The sequence below is a fragment of the Leuciscus leuciscus genome (assembly GCF_965113295.1).
Source record: "Leuciscus leuciscus genome assembly, chromosome: 13".
Lineage (NCBI taxonomy): Eukaryota > Metazoa > Chordata > Actinopteri > Cypriniformes > Leuciscidae > Leuciscus > Leuciscus leuciscus.
Window position 1 is genome coordinate 9,826,428 of NC_138737.1, and position 20,117 is coordinate 9,846,544.

The following is a 20,117-nucleotide window of genomic DNA, read 5'->3' on the forward strand; positions in this document are numbered from 1 at the left end:
GGCCCCATCTAGGACCTGGGTTTAATCAGTTAAAGACTGTCCACATTGTGTGTTCAGGTCAGACATTTGCAAAGCATCACAAAACCCAACTATGGAAGATATTGCATGTTTGCAAACAAACCAACCTGTAAAATGCATGTCGCATCCAAATCCACATAGTATTACAAAGCCTTCACCGCTGTACCTGTCAATGAGCAGACACCTGTTAGAACAGAAAACTGCCACCATGAGGATCAGGACTTTGACATGTGACCAGATCAGCCAGAGCTAATATCCATCCTCCATGGCAAAGTCAGTAGATATTCAATTCATCATAATGGTCAATAATCATGCAAGCTGTTAATGTTTAAAATACTTACATACTCATGGGTGATAAATCATCAGCATGTCACAGGGCATCAGTCCTAAATGAGAAAATCCATTAACAGTCTATCTTGAGAAAAAAAAAAGGCACAAACTTTCTTGGTCTTAATCAGAAGGTTTTATTCATGTCCTCAATGAGATCAGAGACCTGATTCAAACTCATCATGAGACCACTTTAGTTGCCTCTCAAGTCACTTTAACTAGACTTACCCAGAAAACCATTCAGACAGTTGCTGATTTACCCACAGCCAGTCACTGGAGTAAAATAACTGCAAGAAATTGAAACCAGAAATTAGATCACTGTAAAAAAACATGCAAATCTCAATTTTTGCATGTTAATGCATCAGCTAGGAGCGAAAGATATTGCTGTTCTCTACACGGATTTTCTGCCGAACTATGCGTTCAATCAATCACATCATGTGCAGTCATGTCAATCTCAAACTCACCAGATAGGATTGAATCCACGCAGTTCTCATGCTGTGAAGAGAAACCGGAGTAAGACAAGAGCAAGAACTAATGCAGTACTGAAATAAAACACTGGTGATGCATCAGTTAGGGGTGAAAGACTTTGGTTTATGTTCTACATAGAAATTCAGCTGAACTATGCAGTCATCATTTGCATCACAGGAAGTCATGTGCATTATAATATCAGAAGTTAGTACCATGCTCAGCTGATGGCATCTTCATACATCTTGTTCCAGCTTCTTGAGAAACCTGTAATAGGAAACACTATTAGTATAGAGTAAAGAAAGAAAGGATGAGTTCTTAAAACAGCACTGTTTCAGTACAATGATTTCTTTCAGTCTTTTTCAGAGAGATTCCCATTGTTTTTATAACAATCATCACTAACAGTGCATGACGGGCACAGAAAAGGCACGATTTGGGCATTTTTCTTTTAAAGCTTACCTTCAATTCAACTGGTTTGCACATTCCTATGAACAAAAACAATGGTAGAGATTAACAAAAGAATATTAACATAATTCAAACACTGTGCTTCAGATAAGAGATCTTGGTGGTTGCAATTTCATCAGCCTGAACTCAAGAGTAGCAAATAGAGTCATCATCAGCACTATTTTAAATGTGAAAAATAAAAACACCTTGGACATTGTAACTGCTTCAGTTCAGATACACTCCAGATTCCTGCAAGCACACACACAAAAAAAAGTTAGCACAATGCTGTAACTAACATTGAAGTCTCAAATAAAAACCTTACAATGCCTCAGAATGAAAATGCTCAGAAATCACTTCTGTCCACTACTCTTATACATGTATATTAATCATAGGCAAACCAAATTCATTAATGCATTTAAAATAAGACTCAAGGTTGATATACCTCCTGTCTGCCACCTTTGCAAAAGTCTCCAGGACACTGGGCCTGGAAAGAAAAATAATCCTTTTTAAAATGTTTTGCATATACACTTAGCCAGATACACACACACACAGAGTTACACAAATCAGAAATGTTGGCATTCATCAGTTATTATCAGATGTCCCTACCAACATGATCTTCATCATACAAGTAACAAGGTCATGATACACTTAGTCAAAGCAGTTTCAATGTTCATTAACAATTAAATGTTAATTGGCATTATGCAAATATATTTGTACATGAAGCAAAAAAAAGGGTTTAGAAGCATTAATGCACTTACGCAGTAAACCATTCAGACAGCTGCTGATTTACCCACAGCCAGTCAGTAGAGTATAGAACTGCAAGAAATTGAAACGAGAAATTAGATCACTCTAGAAACATGCAAATCTCAGTTTTTGAATGTTGATGCGTCAGCTAGGAGCGAAAGATATTCATGAGGTCCCTTTCCACAGGTGTATTAAATCAAGCACAATGCAGTCTGCATTCATAATCTAGGTGCTTGATTTTATACACCTGTGGAAAGGGACCTCATGAAACCCATGAATAGCTGTTCCACACAGATTTTCTGATGAACTATGCATTCAATCATATCATGTACTGGGTGCAGTCATGTCAATCTCAAACTCACCAGATAGGATTGAGTCCATGCAGTTCTCATGCTGTAAAGAGAAACCGGAGTAAGACAAGAGCAAGAACTAATGCAGTATTGAAATAAAACACTAGTGATGCATCAGTTAGGGGTGAAAGACTTTGGTTTATGTTCTACATAGAAATTCAGCTGAACTATGCAGTCATCATTTGCATCACAGGAAGTCACGTGCATTATAATATCAGAAGTTAGTACCATGCTCAGCTTATGGCATCTTCATACATCTTGTTCCAGCTTCTAGAGAAACCTGTAATAGTAAACACTATTAGTATAGAGTAAAGAAAAAAGAACAGATGAGGTCTTAAACCAGCACCGTTTCAGTACGCTGATATCTTTCAGTCTTTTTCAGAGAGATTCCCATTGTTTTATAACACAATCATCATGAACAGTGTATGACTGCAACCTAAAAGGCACTTTTGTATAGGCTTAAAAGGGCTTACCTTTGAGTTCAAATGCATTGCACATGTTCCTATGACAAAAAAATAAATATATATTGGTGAAGATAACTGACAAAAGAACATCACATACTTAATTCAAACACTGTGCTTCAGATAAGATATCTTGGTGGTTGCAAATTTCATCAGCATGAACTCAAGAGTAGCAAATAGAGTCATCATTCACACAATTATAAATGCCAAAACACTTAATATAAAAAATAAAATACCTTGGACACATCTTAACTGCTTCAGTCCAGATATGCTCAAATTCCTGCAAGCAAAAAATTAAGTGATCACAACGCTGAACCTAACATTGAAGTCTCAAATAAAAGCCTTGCAATGCCTCAGCGTAAAGATTCTCAGAAATCACTTCTGTCCACTACTCTTATACAATTTATTTAATCATAGGCAAAACAAATATCCAGAGTTTAAAACAAGACTCAAGGTTTATATACCTGCTGTCTCCCGCCTTTGCAAAAGTCTTCAGGACACTGGGCCTGGAAAGAAAACAATCTATTTTAAAAGATTTTGCATGGAACACTTAAAGGCACATACAAGATAGTTATACATGTCAGAAGAGTTGGCATTCATCAGTTATTATCAGATGTCCCTACCAACATAAATCTTCATCATACAAGTAACCACGAGGTCATGATGTACTTATGTCAACGTGGTTTTAAAGTTCATTTTAACGAATTAAACCTTAGTTAATTGTTATCGTCATGCAAAAACGTTTCCCTTTAAGCATATTTACGATAAAAAGGCAATTTAGAAGCATTTTAATGCTCATTCGAGGCCTATACCACGTGGATCACACTTCGAATTAACAAGCGATATGTGTATCCATGTATTGCACGCATTGAAACAAAAACACATTCATAATCAAAATAAACAAATCTATATCGAATTTACACCATAAACGTTGAAAGTGCATTACTGCGCTGAAGTGAAGACAACATTACCTTCTCTAAGGAGCGAGGCGGAAGAATGAGACCGAGTAAATGCGACGTTTCGCGTTTTATACTGTAACAGCGCAATGGTTTCTGGGAAATTCCTTTGCTCATACTAACACATGATGGCGCTATAGTGCCTTTTGCGTTCAATGAGTTCTGGTTTTTACTGGCACATTATGTCCATTACGAGAATTCGGATCAATGCTAAAAAGAAACATTAATATTAACTAATTTAAATGGCTAAACCTTAGTGTAGTATACTAAGTGTAGCACCAGTGATTAGATACACTCCTATCTACTGAGAATGACAGATAATGTCCCTTAATATCATTTTGATCAGTAAACACCGAAAATTCAATGACTTTTATAATAACTGGATAAGATTTTTTCTTAAAGCACTTTAAAAAAACTGCATCCACAAAGACCAATTTTTAGCCAATATTTTAGAACAAAGCAAACACCTGCATGAGAGTTATTTTTCACCCATTCTGTTTGTGTGCAGAACAAATTTCCATGAACACTTCTATCTTGAGAACAATCACTGAAGTTTTGTATACATCACAGGTGTATAGACTAGAGATCTCTTGGTAATTAACACTCCTCCTCCCGTAACTGTAACAAATCCTTCCCTAGCGGGTCAAAATGACCCAAATCCCCCAAATTATACTTTGTTTTGTCCAGAGCTTATATAATTGCATTTTTTGATATATTTATATTTATAATTTATATTTGATATACATTTTTTTCTATTTTTGAATGAAAATTGTTTTGGACATTTTTGTCATTGATTTTTATTAATAAATAATTTAAGCACATTCTTTCAACTTATATTTTCCATTTGTGTGGTGTGAAAAAATTGAGAATTGTGTTCTGCATTGGGGATGTTCTTTAGTCTCATGCTTTCATTTGTGTGTTTGTTCTGGATTGTGCCAGATTATTTTTATTCCGCACATTTTGACCAAAAACCTTTCAAGTCATTCTGATTTACATAATTTCAAAAAAAGTTTTTTAAACACTAATTTCTAGTTGCTAAAATGAAATAAAGTGAAAGTAAGAACCCACACCTAAAATAAAATAATCTACAGCATCAATCGACTCTGGATGTCTGGAACAAGAAATGCATTCAACCCTCTCACACAAATTGGTCTCACTGAGATTTAATATTATATTTTGATACATGGAAATCTGGTACAATCAATTGTCAGGCAAAGAAAATGTTTTTTGGGATTGCCTCTGTAAAGCAATACTAGGCGAAAGTGAACTTTACTGCATATGGCAAGGCCTCAGATTTACCACAGAAGATGAAGAGCAAATGGCTGTTTAAGCTATAACAGTGATAATGTTTTGCCAGTTTTGCTCATATTGCATGTAAAAAAAAAGGATAATACATATTGATTTTGCTTGTTGCAAGTGTTACACCATGTACTGTATATAGACGTCATTCCACGTATTCATCAAGAATAAAAGCTGTCCTGAGTGACTCGATGTGTCTACTGCCTGTTTATATCATTTCACCTTCAAGAAGAGAATCAAATCTTCATGATACATGACTATATGAAACATATTTATTTTGATTAAAACGTGACATTTCACAGAAAGAGAGATTGCAGGGCAATTTGTGATGACGTTGCTTAACCTCAGCAGTAGAAGCACAGATTTGTCGAATGGTTTTATTGTGCACCATTACGGTTTCCTACTGGACAGTCTTAGTTTATACTAAGTTGATAAATTATGTGGACAGTCAAGCAGCATTCTATAAAAAAGCATATCAAATCATTCTCAAAAACAAAAAAATAATTATTGGAATGGATTATAACCATGGCAAAGGTGTCTCAAATTTCAGCCCCATGTTGAAAATGGTACATTTTGCACATTGTGGCTATTGTAGCATAAAACTGTGTCTCTTAAAAGGCTGATGATGGAGTAGAACATAAAGGGAATGGTTGCCGTCAAGTATGTATATTTCAACAGTTACTATTGCCCTAGAGAAAGAAGAAAAATGGAAAACAAGAATATATCATATCTTCTATATATAAATAGCTGGAGCTAGCAGTGTGTGAACCAAGTTCTCTTTTTGTTTACTTTGTAATTCCACCGTTAAGGCTTTTCGAACATTAAGATACAGCCTTCAATCCTCAGTCCGCTGCTTCCCTGAGATACAGAACGCTGTAGTTTTCAGTTTTGTTCGATAGAAACACCTCAACCCCTCAGAAGTGAAAGAGACAGACGTCCAGTGGGATCGTTCTTCTTTTGCCGAGACGAGAGCGCTTGTTTGATTTGTGATGCTGAAGGGCTTCTGATCACGTCTTCTTTGTGTTTGTGGTGTTTTTTCTTCCTCAAGGGGTGGTAGAGAGGTGCAAGTGTTGAACTAGCGAGCAGGGAGGTTTTCTTTTTATTTGTATAGATTATTTAAGTTTGTATTTTCTTCTTGTTATTCGTTCAAACTTTGAAAATGCAAAGCTGTAAGGGTTCATTCATCAGTCATTCCAAGGCTGAATAAGAAAAGTGGTTTGCGAGAGAGTTCTGTTTTCTAGACTCTGTGGTTTTGGAAACCGCCTCAGTGTCGTTGCGATGCTAGTCGCTTCAGGAGAGGCTCGTCGTAGACCCAGCATTCACCGTCCTCATGAAACAGCTGCAGGGAAACAAACAAATCACACATTAAACATAAGCACTGATCTGAAAGCAAGCCACTTCAATTCATGTGGATTATGAAATAAGATGGTTCAGGTGTTTTATATTACATTAGAGCACCTTTTAATATCTTCAGAGAACATTTCATCAAAATAGTTTCTGCTAAAAAACAAGATCCAAATCTGCTTCATTTTCACATTCATTATTTTTGTTCTGAAACATTTTGATGCCAATGTCCCTCAAATATGATAATTGCCTATGAGTGAGCCCCTTCTTAATACAAAAAGACAACAACATATAGTCATTTATATAGACCCATTTATTATATGGGAGAAAAATATATTATATTATAAGGAAAATTATGAATTTGTATGTATGTGTATTATAGATATACATATAAATACATATTGATTTGATTGCATATAACACACAGTTGCAATCAAAATTATTCAGTATTCAATAATAGTTTACTGATGCGAATTGTTTTATAAAATTTTGTTCTCTGCAGCAAAATGACTTGCAGGTCAAGGGGGATGAAGAATTTTGATTGCAACAGTATATATATATATATCTGCATACATACATTCAAAAATAATTAAACATTATCTTTATAATATATAGAAAATATAAATATATAATGGTAACACTTTACAATAAGATTTCATTTTAGTTGTTAAACTTTATGGATTAAAGTTAATGTTAATTTCAACATTACTATAACATTTTTAAAATCAAAAGTTGTACGTGTTAACATTACTAAATGCAATGTGAACTAACATTAACAAACAACTAACGACTGTATTTTATTAACTAACATTAACAAAGATTCATAAATACTGTAACAAATGTGTTGCTCATTGTAAGTTGGTAATACATTAACTAATGTTAACAAATGAGACCTTATTGTAAAGTATAGTGTATATTGTATAGTGTTACCGATATATATGCTTTCAGGCACCAATAAGAATTAAACGCATTTTACAATGTTTAAATCCATTTCCCAGATTTCACCCAAAAATCAGCTTAGAACAAGTAGTTTCCATTAGTCTGGCAACAACAGACAGGCCTACCATGAGCTCAAATGTTAAACAAAGGTATATGCTTCTATAGAAACCAAAAGTCAATGTGATTTTAACTTCATTTTACCAAAAAATGTGTTTAATTGCTGAGTTGGTTGGTTTGGTAAAAAGTTGAAATGTTTAGAATAAATGAATTTGAAAAATTGTCAGGCACTGTTGGGCTCTATAAACATCCAGCTATTCGCATCATAACGCTCAGCTTAAGAACATGCTATAATAAGTAACAGGAACCAATTACGGACCATTTATCAGAGTCATTTATCAGAGTCTCATTATTTCTCACAGCATATTTCCCCTCCAAATGTGTGTGTACATAAGCACACTCACTCTCGTCTCCCATTGCATTTCATTCTCCTTCCTCTCTCTGGCCTCCGCCCTCTGTTTCTCCTCTAGCCTGTGTTTGGCTTCCGTCGCAGCATCAATGTCCTTGAGTTTCAGGTTCACTGTCACGTCCTTCCACAAACTGACAGCCAGACAGAGAAAAAAAACAACGGTCTGCATCAGATCATCTCACAGAGGTACCCAAGCAGAAAAAAACATCGCTTCAGCAGATCCCCAGAGGAGCCGTATCACAAAAATAGCCCTTTGAAGATCAGCGAATAAATAAAGTGCAACCGGGGGCCAAAAGTCCATTAGTGAAAATGCTGGTATTTTGCATTTTTCTCATTTAATGCAGTTTATTCCATTACAAATTGTATTATTAGAATAACAATTTTAGTATAAAGTTGAATTGAATTTGTTTCATCCCCTTTTTTGTATTAATAACAGCAGTACACAAGTATGTGCAAAACAAGAACACCTGACCTTCTGTGCAAAGATCATCACACATCTACTCAACCACAGATTTTCCAAATCACTTTAGAAAACCTCCCAGATCGAGTGGAAAAATATGAAACATTATTCAGTAATACAAATTAGATTTAAAAACCAGAAGGATTAAAGTTCATTCTTAAATGCACACATTTTAATGCGTTTTTTAAGGCTGGTTTCCCATGACTTGTCACAGAGTCAAGCCCAAGATTAAAAAGTGTTTGAATCTGCAACGTGGCTTAAGAGAAAATGGACTTTGGAGGAGCTTCACATTGCGGCAAATTCTGTTTCAGAGTCTCTATAAAGAAGACGACATTTAGAAAGCAGAGAAAAATCTGGCCTACACACCTTCTGGATTCATACTCCAACTGGTCCTCCAATTTCCGCACCTTCTTCTTAACAATGCCCAATTTCCTTGTGTCAATGAATTCTGCATTTTCCTGAGAGGGAAGCAACTATGTTACTTTAATTTTGTTCTTGAATGTACTTCCTTTTCTTGTTTTCTAGGGTTCAGACTTACCCCGGTGGCCCATTTTGAATACATCACACCATTCCACTCTCCCTCTATGGAGCAGTATGACTTCTTATCATTGGGAGCACTAAAAGAAGGACAATAATATGAGGATATAATTAAATATTCTCTACTAATATGGATATTAATCTTCACATATCAGATGCTTAATGCATTTGAATACAAATTAGATTTCTTTCTGAATGAATTTACCATAATAACTGAAGAAAACACTGTGCTTTACCGCTTCTGTGCTTAGATTCAAAATCTGAAATTCATGTTCTAATTTGAAATTTATCAGGTGGTTTAATTAAGTGATATTTATTCATTTCAAATCTGTTGACTTTCACTCATAAACACTGCTTTTTTTGCAGCCCGTGAGCAAGTTTATGGAAAGTAACACTTTGACTTACAATATCTCAGCAGTTATCCTGTGCTTCTTTCCTCCATAGAAGGGTTTGGTGTGGAAAACTATATTGGCACTGTAGCCAGATTTGGAACAGGAAATATTGCATTCCCCACCCAGCTCAACCCAAGGAACAGTGAGGATTGACCTATAGGAGCACAGGGAGATGGTTGAGATGCCTCCTTTGCCTCTAGAAATCTCAAATACATCAGTTTGTTAAAAGTGATAGAATCAAACAATGCTTACCTCCCGTAGCCATTGGGAAAATTAAGAATATAGTGCTCATCATATTCAAGACAAGACACACAACCTACAGCAGACAGGAGAGGACAATTAAGCACAGCAATAGAACTGATATTTATTAATCATAATAACCTAACAATGTCCTTGATTACCTTGACCAATGTTATGGACACCAATTGACATTCCAAGGAATTTCGATTTCGTCCAGATGTGGGCGTTGAATTGGATTTTCTTGCTGTAACACTCAGCATAAAACGCAGATACTGCAAAAGGAGATTGGTGTCAGAAAATGTTCCCAAAGTCACAACTGATTATCGCATTTTATAACAAATTATAAAATTGTGTGAAAAACACTTTTTTTTAAATGACTTAATTGTAATTATTTTACTTTTTAGTACCAAAAACAGATTTAAGGAAATCTCCGGTAACTTGTACATTGGATCTATTTTCTTCCACTGGTGACGATAAATTAAATTAGTTAGGCATACTATTGCTCTCTGGGATAAATTTAGTGATTAGTTAGTTGAGCACTTACTAGGAGGGTGGTGAGAAACCTGCTCTGCCACAAATGACACACTGTTTTTGCTACTCCACGGCACTGGCCCATCTGATACAGACTCCTAAAAAGACAGACAGTGAGAGAGGAAGAAAGACAGAGAGAGCAAAAGGAAATTTCAATACAAATCTGTTATAGAATGTAATGCATCTTCGTATTTTGAGACCTACAAACACACTCACAGTAGCAGCAGGGTCCTCTGTTTCGAAGGGCAGGTCCCAATGACAGAAGAACACCTCGCCCAGAATGGGGTTGTAGGGCTTCTTGGCCACAGATCCTTTCCGACCAGCGTGAAAGGCAGAGAGGTACCACTTTACAACCTGCACCATGCGGTCCCTTGGATCCTGCTGCTCTGCAATACTACAAAACATGACAGAGAAATCAATCACAAGATTAGTGCTCAAGTATTAGTATTTAGAAGGACGAAAACTTGGCAGTTCTTTATAAAAAAAAATTGTTCATCATGATTAGACACAAGTAGTAAATCAAATGAGTTGCGAGCTGCAGCCCAGGTGAAACTAGTGATATTGCGGAAGCTATTTGAAACTGTCGCTTGTCAAACTACAAGCTGCATATAATTTATGGTAGTTTGATTATAGGGAAGTTTCCCTTTACTAAAAGTCATTAGCTTCAATAGCTTAACAAAAGCTACCTAAATACAGTACATAAGAGATTAAATTAGATAAAACAGCATTTATTTCTCTACAAAAAAAGACTGTAAAGTGATTCACAATTAAGTGATGATTTTTTAACCAGTTTTTTTAAATTAACAGTCTGAAACAATCAACTTGCTAAATGAATCCAACTTTTATTTCAGAGAGCAAAAATATTCTTGTTCTGCTTGTTCTGAAAATATTCCACTTCTGGTTGAAAAAAACCCCAGCTTAGCTACTGTCAAGCTACTTAATAATGACAGCGCTGTCATCATTTATCTCATCAGAATCATAAGTCCATATGGTAGAACAGATGCGAGATCTATACAAGACATGACGAGCATTACCTTACAAACAAATCCGGGTGTGCAAAGAAATCTGCATACATTTCCAGCAACGACCTCCGCTCCAAGATAAATGTCGGCAAGACGACCTTTGAGGATGACAAAGATGGATTGCAGGCAGAAATTATAGGGAAAAAAAGAGAGATTATGAAAGAAAGAAGGCTGTTTGTTTACCTTGGTGAGATCCATGCCAAGTCGCACTTGAGACAGCAGATGCATGATGACACTTTTGTGTTCTTCAACAGATTCACCTTCGCCGTCATCATCTCTCTCATCGTGACTGTCAAACTGATCTAAGAAAAATACACAGCAACCAATGAACTTGGAAAACAGCAAATTGCACAACTCTTTAAGACTTTATTTAACTCAATTAAGACTGTGCTTGCGAGGATACTCGACAAAACTGGCATTTTGGCATAATTTTGTGTGTTTTTGTTCGTTCTGTCTGAAGCGGCTTTCTGTACGCACGAGTCATGTGTGTGTGTCACACAAACAGGAGATTCACAGACACGCGGTCGTACCACACTGCGTTCTCTTTTGTGTCTTATTGCTCTTCAATGGTTTAAAGGCATTTGTAATAAGAGTGTGATCATATAATGTAACGCTAGCCTAAGGATGACAAGAAAAAACAGATGCTGCGTTAATTGCATTACCGTAAATATTTTTTAAATTAATCGCATAAGTTAAAGTGTTAATTTTGACAATCCTAAATATAATATTACCAGGGTTCCCACTCTAAACCACATGTCAAATTCCCTGACTTTCACTGACTAAAAAGATGAATTTCCATGACCTATAATGAACGGCAAAACAGGCTGCTGTTTTGCGGAGCACCGAGCTGTTTTGTTTTGTAGAAAGCCTTTCTTTAAAGTGAATTTCATTTTGTATAAATTGTATCTTAATTTTAATAAATTTTTCATCAACCAATTGCCTGTATTTAATAAATGAGAAGCAAATATATAGCAGACAATATAATCATGGAGGCGCCGGCGCGGTCACTTGCATTGCACGTGAAATGGAGCGCATCTCATCATAAATTAACCGAAACTTGGTGTATGCCTCACATACATGAGAAATACATCTGAAGATAGCTTGGAATGTCTTTAAACGAAACAATTCAAAACGAAAAGAAATTATGATTATGATTATGTACTCTATCACTACTCTCTGATTATGTAATCCATGATGTGGGACCTGATATTCATTTATGTGATATTCATGCTTTTTTTCTTACAGTAAAGCACAGTCCACAAACAACCTCCCTATAATAAGACAAATCTCTGGAGGCATGCTCCAAGCACACTCTCATCTCATCCCTTTTCCCACATTTGTAGTAATGACACTATAACCAAACCGGAAATTGTAACGCGTGCGCATGCGAAACTTTCTCGTGCGCACACAATAGTCGCGTGCGCACGTGAAAGTCCGTATTATTTTTTTTTTGCAAAGGTCCCCTCAGGGTCTCCGTAAAAAGATGTGTGAAACAGCGCGATAAAAAAAATCGGTATAGAAAAATTACATTTTGATAAATGGAAACAAAAATTTTAAGCAACAAACTAAATTCCCTGATATTCCATGACTTGGACAAAAAATATATAAAATTCCCTGACTTTCAATGTCTGGAATAGACCTTTTAAAATTCCATGACATTCCAGAAATTCCATGACCCGTGGGAACCCTGTATTACACTACACAGGCATATGTGTTTATATAATGAGATGTGTATGTGTGTATATAAAAAGTGAAATGTGTATTTTCACTTTTAACACCAGCATCAAACAAAAAGTCACAAGACAAAACACAATATTTGCTCTGATTCATTTTGGGAAGGATTTGTGTGTGTGTGTTTTGTGTACCTGCATCAGTGGTGCCGTTCGACATGGAGGAGTTAATTGATTCGTTGGTGTCAGGCCGTTTCAGGGCTGTGCTGTCTTTACTGTTCACAGCAGCTGTTCTGTTTGGACTGTACAGAGACACAAGAATAATGTCAGTTTATTCCAGAATAAATTATGTAACGATGCAAGACAGTGTTTGTGTGTGTGTACTGTAAGTGAGTCTGTGTACGGTTTTAATTCGGTCAGTGTGTTTCTTATGGTTTGCAGTAAACAGTGCGGGGGGAGTGTGAGTGTTTATCTCTAAGCAGTATTACTTAATGTGTGTGTGGGCCGGTGCTACTATAATTTACTTGTGCAGCAGTATTTCAATGAGTTTTAATTATATATAAGTGTGTGTTTGCATGTTTTATGTTTTGTTTTGATGCAGTATTTGTTTATGTACACTACTTATACTATTCAGTGTTTCAGTGTGGTGTGTTTAACTCACTCTGTGCAGTGTTTCGGTGAGGTGCTGTTCTGATAAAACTCATCGGCATCATAAAACTCATCTTCACTGCTGGAATAGGAGAAGTCAGGAACAGTGTGGGGCGGTACGTTCATGTGACTGGGAGAAGTCACGCTGCTGCTGGGAGCTGAAGGACCACTCCCTAAAACCACAGGAAGGAAATTAAACCAATAAATGTGAGAATAAATATGAATGTGCTGAAGAACTATGACTAACCACACTCATTTACACAACACCACAGCAGACGGTCAGTATAGCATCTGTTATGGGTTGAGGTTTTATGATTTTGCATATGTGGCTGGCATGTGGGCTTCAAATAAACAGCATGGCCGATAAGCTCATCTACAAGCTTAGTAATATATTACTAAGCTGATTTCACAAGCACAAGCTCTGATTGTTAAAAATCACATTGACAGTGTGAAATACACTTTTTTTTTAGTTTAGGCCTAATTATTGGACCCAAAAAAGCAACAGATTTTTAAACTCAATTTAAGAAAGACAATGACTCTGCTTTTGCTGTTTGCCACAAAACATGCATATTCTAATTAATCCTTAAAGAAAAAATTCATGCACAATGTCAATCACTCGTATGCAAATAATTGAAATGTCCACCAATGACTCTCATTGGCCTCAATTCACTAATGACACTTTGTTAAAAGAAACATAGTTGCACTTTACATATTAATATTCTTCATGTTAATATGTAATTATATAATGAAGTGCCACTAAATTAATGAAAAACATGTAATTGTTTTATATATTTTAATAAAAAAAATAAAAAAAACATTTTATCATCATGCATTTATTATTGTTATTATTAGATTTATAAGTATTATTAGATTTTATAATTGTACATATTTTATTCATTTATTCATTTTATTATTGGAATAATTGAGGACATTAACATCTTTAAAACATCTTTAAAAATGCTAATAATTACAATACAATTGTAAGTTGTTCAGGAATGTAAAAACAAAACAGAAAATGGCTAGTAAGACACAATAAACATGCATTTAATTGTGATGCTGTGAGGCTAATAAATAAAATGGTTGGTTGTGTTAAACCAAGACTGTTCAGATGCTTAACAAAGTCCAATTAAATCAGCCCTGCCTACAACGCAAGCACTTTCGGCATGACTGTTTTATGTGTATTTTCCTGCATTGCTGTCTAGAGTGCTACCGATCGGCTGTGTTTTTGCTGAGCTCAGCTCTTCCTGCACCGCCTCAGCAGAAGCTGGACTCTCTAAGCCCCTGTATCCAGCACTAATAGCAGTCAGGGGAAAACAGCCTGACTGCAGAGAGAACAGCTTAGAGAACAGCATGCATCCCCACTGCAGCGGAATACTACGGGAATACTGCTTTCTACTCACATTAAAAGGAGGCATTACATATATAAATAAGCAGTATTTCCCGTAGTATTCCGCTGCAGTGGGGATGCAGGCTGTTCTCTACAAATGTATGTGTGTATATATACACACACAAAAAATAATAATACATGTACATACAGTGTCAGGGGTAATGTAATCAGAATATTTTTTTCAAGTCACGAGTGAAGTATTGGATTACTTTTAAATTTACAACAAAATATGTGTTACTGTTTCACATAAGTAGCGCAAGTTACTTTGTTTTCCCATTTATTGACTGACACCTCTCCAGTCCCCATGTTGAGAGAAAGTGGGAGTAAGTGCAAAGGCGTTGTGTGCGCTGTATAAACATGAAGGTAATTGTAGATCTAGAGACTAAATGTGAGCACGCACACTCATCCCACTTGCGCAAAAGCAGATTCAGTATTCCTCAAAATGAATAAAAACAGTGAAATGCAAACTATTAAGCAAACCTGAATAATTAAAATGTTAAATAATACATAATTTATGTATTTAATCCCACTTTATTAACCAATGTCTGTGCTGTTGACCTTCGATGATCCAATTCAACCATAATAACAAGCAAAAATGACTTTAGTTCAACATCATGTTTCTTTTTTTTAATTGCTGAAGTAAGTGTTGATCTTTCCTCTCCTGTGTCATTTCACTTGTGGTGTGAAAGGGATTTGATATTTTTTTCTAAGATAATAAGTTTCCCTCTAGATTTATGTGTTTATTTCCACGACTGTTGGTTCGTACCTGTGCTGTTGGGAGTGGGAGTCTGAAGGCTACCCATCACCGTGACAACAGGGCCCATGGGTAAAGAAGAAGGCCTCTGTTCCGTTTTACACACCTGAGCTCCATCTATGGATGAACACACACCCTTCATATGCTCTTGGCCCGAAAAATGCACACAATATTTGCAAACCAAATCTAATTTCAGAGTTTCCAAATCAGTGCACTCCAAGAGGCGTTCAAAATAACCACATACAACATTATTAAGGAATGAAATGGAGAGAGAGAGAGAGAGAGAGAGAGAGAGAGAGAGAGAGAGAGAGAGAGAGAGAGAGAGAGAGAGCTCACCTGTGGGTAGAGTGGTCTGCGTTGGCATGGCACTGACTACAGAGGGGTTGAGAGGGGTAGGCTGGAATACCCCATCCACTGGGTTAATGGTGCTCTGCAGAGAACCACAGACATGATACAAAACACAGCTCTCATAGGAAAACATGTTATAAATACCCCCTCTCATAGGAGTTTTCACTCTCAATGCCCAACCCAACTATCACAGAAATCCTCAGGGGAACTTTAAGGGCTGAATTTCAGTTACAGTGTTTAAAGTGTTTAAAAGGATAGTTAACCAAAATATGACAATTCTGTCATTATTTATTCACCCTAATGTTGTTCTAAACCTGTATAACTTTTCCTTCTATATAAAACAAAAGATGGATGCTCTTTAATGAATTTTTATTTCAGAGTGACCAGGATACACTTTTTCCTTTTGAGTTTGACAGAAGAAAACCATTCAGGTTTAGAAAAAACGAGGGTAAATAAATGAAGTAAATGGGTGATCTGTCCCTTTAAGGTTCTGAAAAAATGTAAATGTCCATTTGGTTACTGACTAAGTGATATATTCAGACACCAATAAAAAACACCCATTTCAAAACAAACTTCCTGGGTAAACCCTAAAGCACACTAGTGTGATAAACAGTGCAAATTTTGTTGTACATTTAGCGTAAGGGTTAATTGACAGTAAAGACTTTTTACATTGTTACAAAAAAATAAATAAATATATATATTCCAAATAAATGCTTTTCTTTTGAACTTTTGAAATTTCTATTCATCAGAGATCCCTGACTAAATGGATCATGGTTTCCACAAAAATATTAAGCATAAATATTCTTTGAACACCAAATCAGCATATTAGAATGATTTCTGAAGGATCATGTGACACTGAAGACTGGACTAAAATATATTCAAATAAACAACAATTACTTTAAATGTACATAATATTTCACAATATTGCTGTTTTTATTGTATTTTTGGTCAAATAAATGCAGCCTTGGTGAGCATAACAAACTTTTTCACTCAAGATCTCCTCTATATTATTTCCCTCGAAGTATTCTATTAGACTGAGTAATATGTCATTATGGAGGTTACATGCATTACAAATGCCATTTCATGTTGTCTTTAACTATTTCATGTCCATATTTTTTCTACTCAGAGACACAAATAATCAATGAGGCTTTAATATTCAAGAGAAAGATTTGAAGTAAATAAGTGAATCAGATTCAGTGCTTTATAATGCACTGTGTCCAACTGAGCAACCTCACAGCTGTGGCCCATGTCCATCACACTGAATCTTCTTAATATACAAAAATCACTGTGTGTCAGTCTCTGCCTTACGGTAACACTGAGTGCCTGTCAGTCGGCACAGACTCAGATACTGAGATATTAAGCTCTGCGTCCATGACGACTAGACTAGCCCATAATCCCGAGTATTACACACTAAATAGAAAACGCAGAGAGATAAATAATCTCTATCCAGCATGCACTGTGAAACACTGACATCACAGGACACAGTGGTGAGGTAACTCTACATGAAAACACACAAGGGAGGAAAAAAAAAAAAAGACATGCAGGGGAATGAGTGAAATGAGTTTGGAGGAGCTTTTCTGCACAGGGAATTTTAAAGGATTTAATCACAATTATTTATTGTTCTGAATAATCCGTGTTTTGTTGTACCATAACAGAGGCTGCCGCTCTAAATTAAAAGCTCATTGGAGCAATTAGAGTTCTGCAGTAAATACATAAACATTAGAATGAGATTAAATCAAGAGGCAGACACTCAGGTCAGCGGCAAAAAGACAGCAATCACAGACTCCGAGGGAAGAAACTCAAATACCCAAAACAGAACAACATTTCGTTTTTGAGTTATCAAACTAACTTTTTGTACTCAAACTAGGGATGCACAATATATCGGCCACCATATCGGTATTGGCTGATATATGTTAATATTTAATGTTATTGTTATCAGCCCGATAAGAAAATTTGGATTTTTTATTTAATAATTTATTCGTTTGATTTATTAAATAATGGATTATTTCCTTTATCTGAGGCACTTCAGATGCGCACTGTTCGCCATGATGGTTATGAATTGCATGAAATATGATTGGAATAACTTCATAAAAGGAAAATACAGTTAAGTGCAACAGGTGCAGCATATACTATAAGTCTGTCATATAGGCTACATCAAATTATAATGAGATCATTATAATTGTGTGCTTGGGACATGGCTTTTAATGGTGACACTTGTTTATGTAATCAGACTCTCAAACAATGCATACAAATTTGGATTTAGATTTATCGGGCAATACATCGGTTTTCAAATATAAAGAATTATCGGTTAGCATATCGGCCAAAATTTTCATATCAGTGCATCCCTAGCTCAAACAACTTCTATGATGTGGATTAAACTTTATGGCCCGGTTTCACAGACAGGGCTTAGATTAAGCCAGAATTAGGCCTTAGTTTCATTAGGACAGTCAAGTAACAAATCATATTGTAAGATATGTCAGTGCAAGTTGCTTTCAGTTAAGACAGCTCAAACATGCATTTTAGTCTGGGACTAGCCTTGTCTGTGAAACTGGGGGGGATATATGAATGTTACATTTGTTTTTTGTTTTTAGCCAAATCCAACTCAAACTAAAGAGGAGGGTTAAATGTAATTGGTGATTACGTCACTCCAGCACTAGCCTTGGTGGTTATTGATCCGATGAGAGCCTCTGGGTAGGTCGTAATAGACCGCATCAATTTGTCCTACATGGTTCAATAGCATGTATGACCATGGAAAATCAATGATAATTCTGTGTGAAAGAATGTGTGTCTTTCACACATTTTGGTTCAATCACACTGTCAGAGATATTTCTCTATTGCGGTTTAAATTTGTTGTTAGTTGTGGCCGTAGGTAAGGACAGACCCAGAATTACCCGACAGGAAGAGTGAGAAAAATGAAAGCAGAGAGAAAAAGAGAGAGACGTAGATGTGGTGGGCGGAGCCCTCAGATCAAGGTCATGCACATCTCGATTCAATTTTACTGAAGAGAAAATGTGATTTCAGTGGAAGAGAGAACAGTAGCACCGTTTTATTTAGACTAGTTCATTGCTGAGTAATGTTAAAACTTACTATAAGTCCGTTTGCGTGTTGCTGTTCGTTACTTTGATCCTTCAAATTTTAAAAAGAAAACACAAATTGAGAAATAAGGCAACTCCACAGCTGGGAGAAAGCTACAAAATATGGTGCAAATTGTCTCTGCTTTATTTGAGGCAATAACAATGGCTACTTGAGGTAATTTAACCTCCTGAAACATTTAGGGTACATTCACACAGTCAGCGTTTGGGATTGTCAACCGTATTTACTAACAGGTCCATTCCTAGTACAGCTTACACTTAGTGAGCCAAATACTGTCTGCTAAAGTAGGTAAATTAAATAACTCAAAGATGGCAACTTCTACAAAACCAGGTCTTATTTTTACATTCGAAAAAATGTTTTTTGTCCAATTAAGATGGAAGTTTATCCGTCAAATGTTTAGGTCAACATGTGAGCATAACCATATTTAGCACTGTAAAACAAGACTGACAACCATTTTCTGCTGCTGTGTGAATGTGGCCTTAGTGTAGGAGAATCACCTCTCAAAACCATGTGGTACCTGCTGGAATGTTCATAATCTTGGCAAAATAAACATTAACAGGGTTCTGGAAAATTACAGGTTGGGTTGGACAAGACAAATATTAACAAAGTGGGCAGACGAAACACAGGTGCATTCACATTATGAGCCTAAGAGACGAGCGTTTTTTACCTTGGCAATCTGTAGTAGTACGATACAATGTTTGATGGACTCTACCATACTCTAAAAAAGAAAAACAAGAAATGAAAATGCATTACACTGCCAAAATTAGATCTAAAATGCATTAAGAGGGTGAAGGTGCAGACGCTCTTACACAAGTCGTGTCCTTCAGGTTCTCAATTTTCTGTGTATTGGACAATGAAAAAGAAAAGGACAGCTTTAGTTAGATTTGTGAAATTCCCTTGGATTATAAACAAAGATGCACCTTAACAAAACCTTTAAAAAAGCAGAAATGAAAGCCTGAGATCAAATGACTTTCATCCCCTAAATAGGCTTAACATGTGACTCTCTGGATGTAGTATCTGAAGAATCTTTAGCATTTCATTATGTGTGAACAATTTACAAATTGAAATTTGCATATGGAAATGTATATATACAATAAATCTACATTTTATAGCAGTTACCTGTTCCCCCATTCCATTCCAAAGCAACTCCATTTGCTCAGACAACTTTATATTGGTATTTCATTTAGTTCCTAATTAGTAATGATTAAAAATAACTCAACAG

At 35.9% G+C, this 20,117-nt stretch overlaps 1 protein-coding gene across 5 annotated transcripts in view; it reads right to left on the minus strand.

Annotated features, from left to right (window-relative positions):
• Positions 1 to 4,912: 4,912 nt before the first annotated feature.
• The window catches only part of osbpl9 (oxysterol binding protein-like 9), a 29,874-nt gene continuing 14,669 nt past the window's right edge, over positions 4,913 to 20,117 (minus strand). For 3 of the 5 annotated variants that reach the window (XM_082188276.1, XM_082188275.1, XM_082188272.1), the window contains 18 exons: positions 19,705 to 19,734; positions 19,563 to 19,613; positions 18,890 to 18,928; positions 15,791 to 15,884; positions 15,467 to 15,571; positions 13,327 to 13,486; positions 12,861 to 12,967; positions 11,179 to 11,297; positions 11,008 to 11,093; positions 10,190 to 10,367; positions 9,987 to 10,071; positions 9,604 to 9,714; positions 9,455 to 9,518; positions 9,216 to 9,356; positions 8,812 to 8,890; positions 8,640 to 8,731; positions 7,809 to 7,944; positions 4,913 to 6,403 (listed from right to left, as the gene is read on the minus strand). In XM_082188276.1, coding sequence (XP_082044402.1) covers positions 6,329 to 6,403; positions 7,809 to 7,944; positions 8,640 to 8,731; positions 8,812 to 8,890; positions 9,216 to 9,356; positions 9,455 to 9,518; positions 9,604 to 9,714; positions 9,987 to 10,071; positions 10,190 to 10,367; positions 11,008 to 11,093; positions 11,179 to 11,297; positions 12,861 to 12,967; positions 13,327 to 13,486; positions 15,467 to 15,571; positions 15,791 to 15,884; positions 18,890 to 18,928; positions 19,563 to 19,613; positions 19,705 to 19,734 — 1,752 coding nt within the window. In that variant the 3' untranslated portion in view covers positions 4,913 to 6,328. The remainder of the gene's footprint in view (positions 6,404 to 7,808; positions 7,945 to 8,639; positions 8,732 to 8,811; positions 8,891 to 9,215; positions 9,357 to 9,454; positions 9,519 to 9,603; positions 9,715 to 9,986; positions 10,072 to 10,189; positions 10,368 to 11,007; positions 11,094 to 11,178; positions 11,298 to 12,860; positions 12,968 to 13,326; positions 13,487 to 15,466; positions 15,572 to 15,790; positions 15,885 to 18,889; positions 18,929 to 19,562; positions 19,614 to 19,704; positions 19,735 to 20,117) is intronic. The other 2 variants (XM_082188274.1, XM_082188273.1) reach the window with 1 other exon arrangement.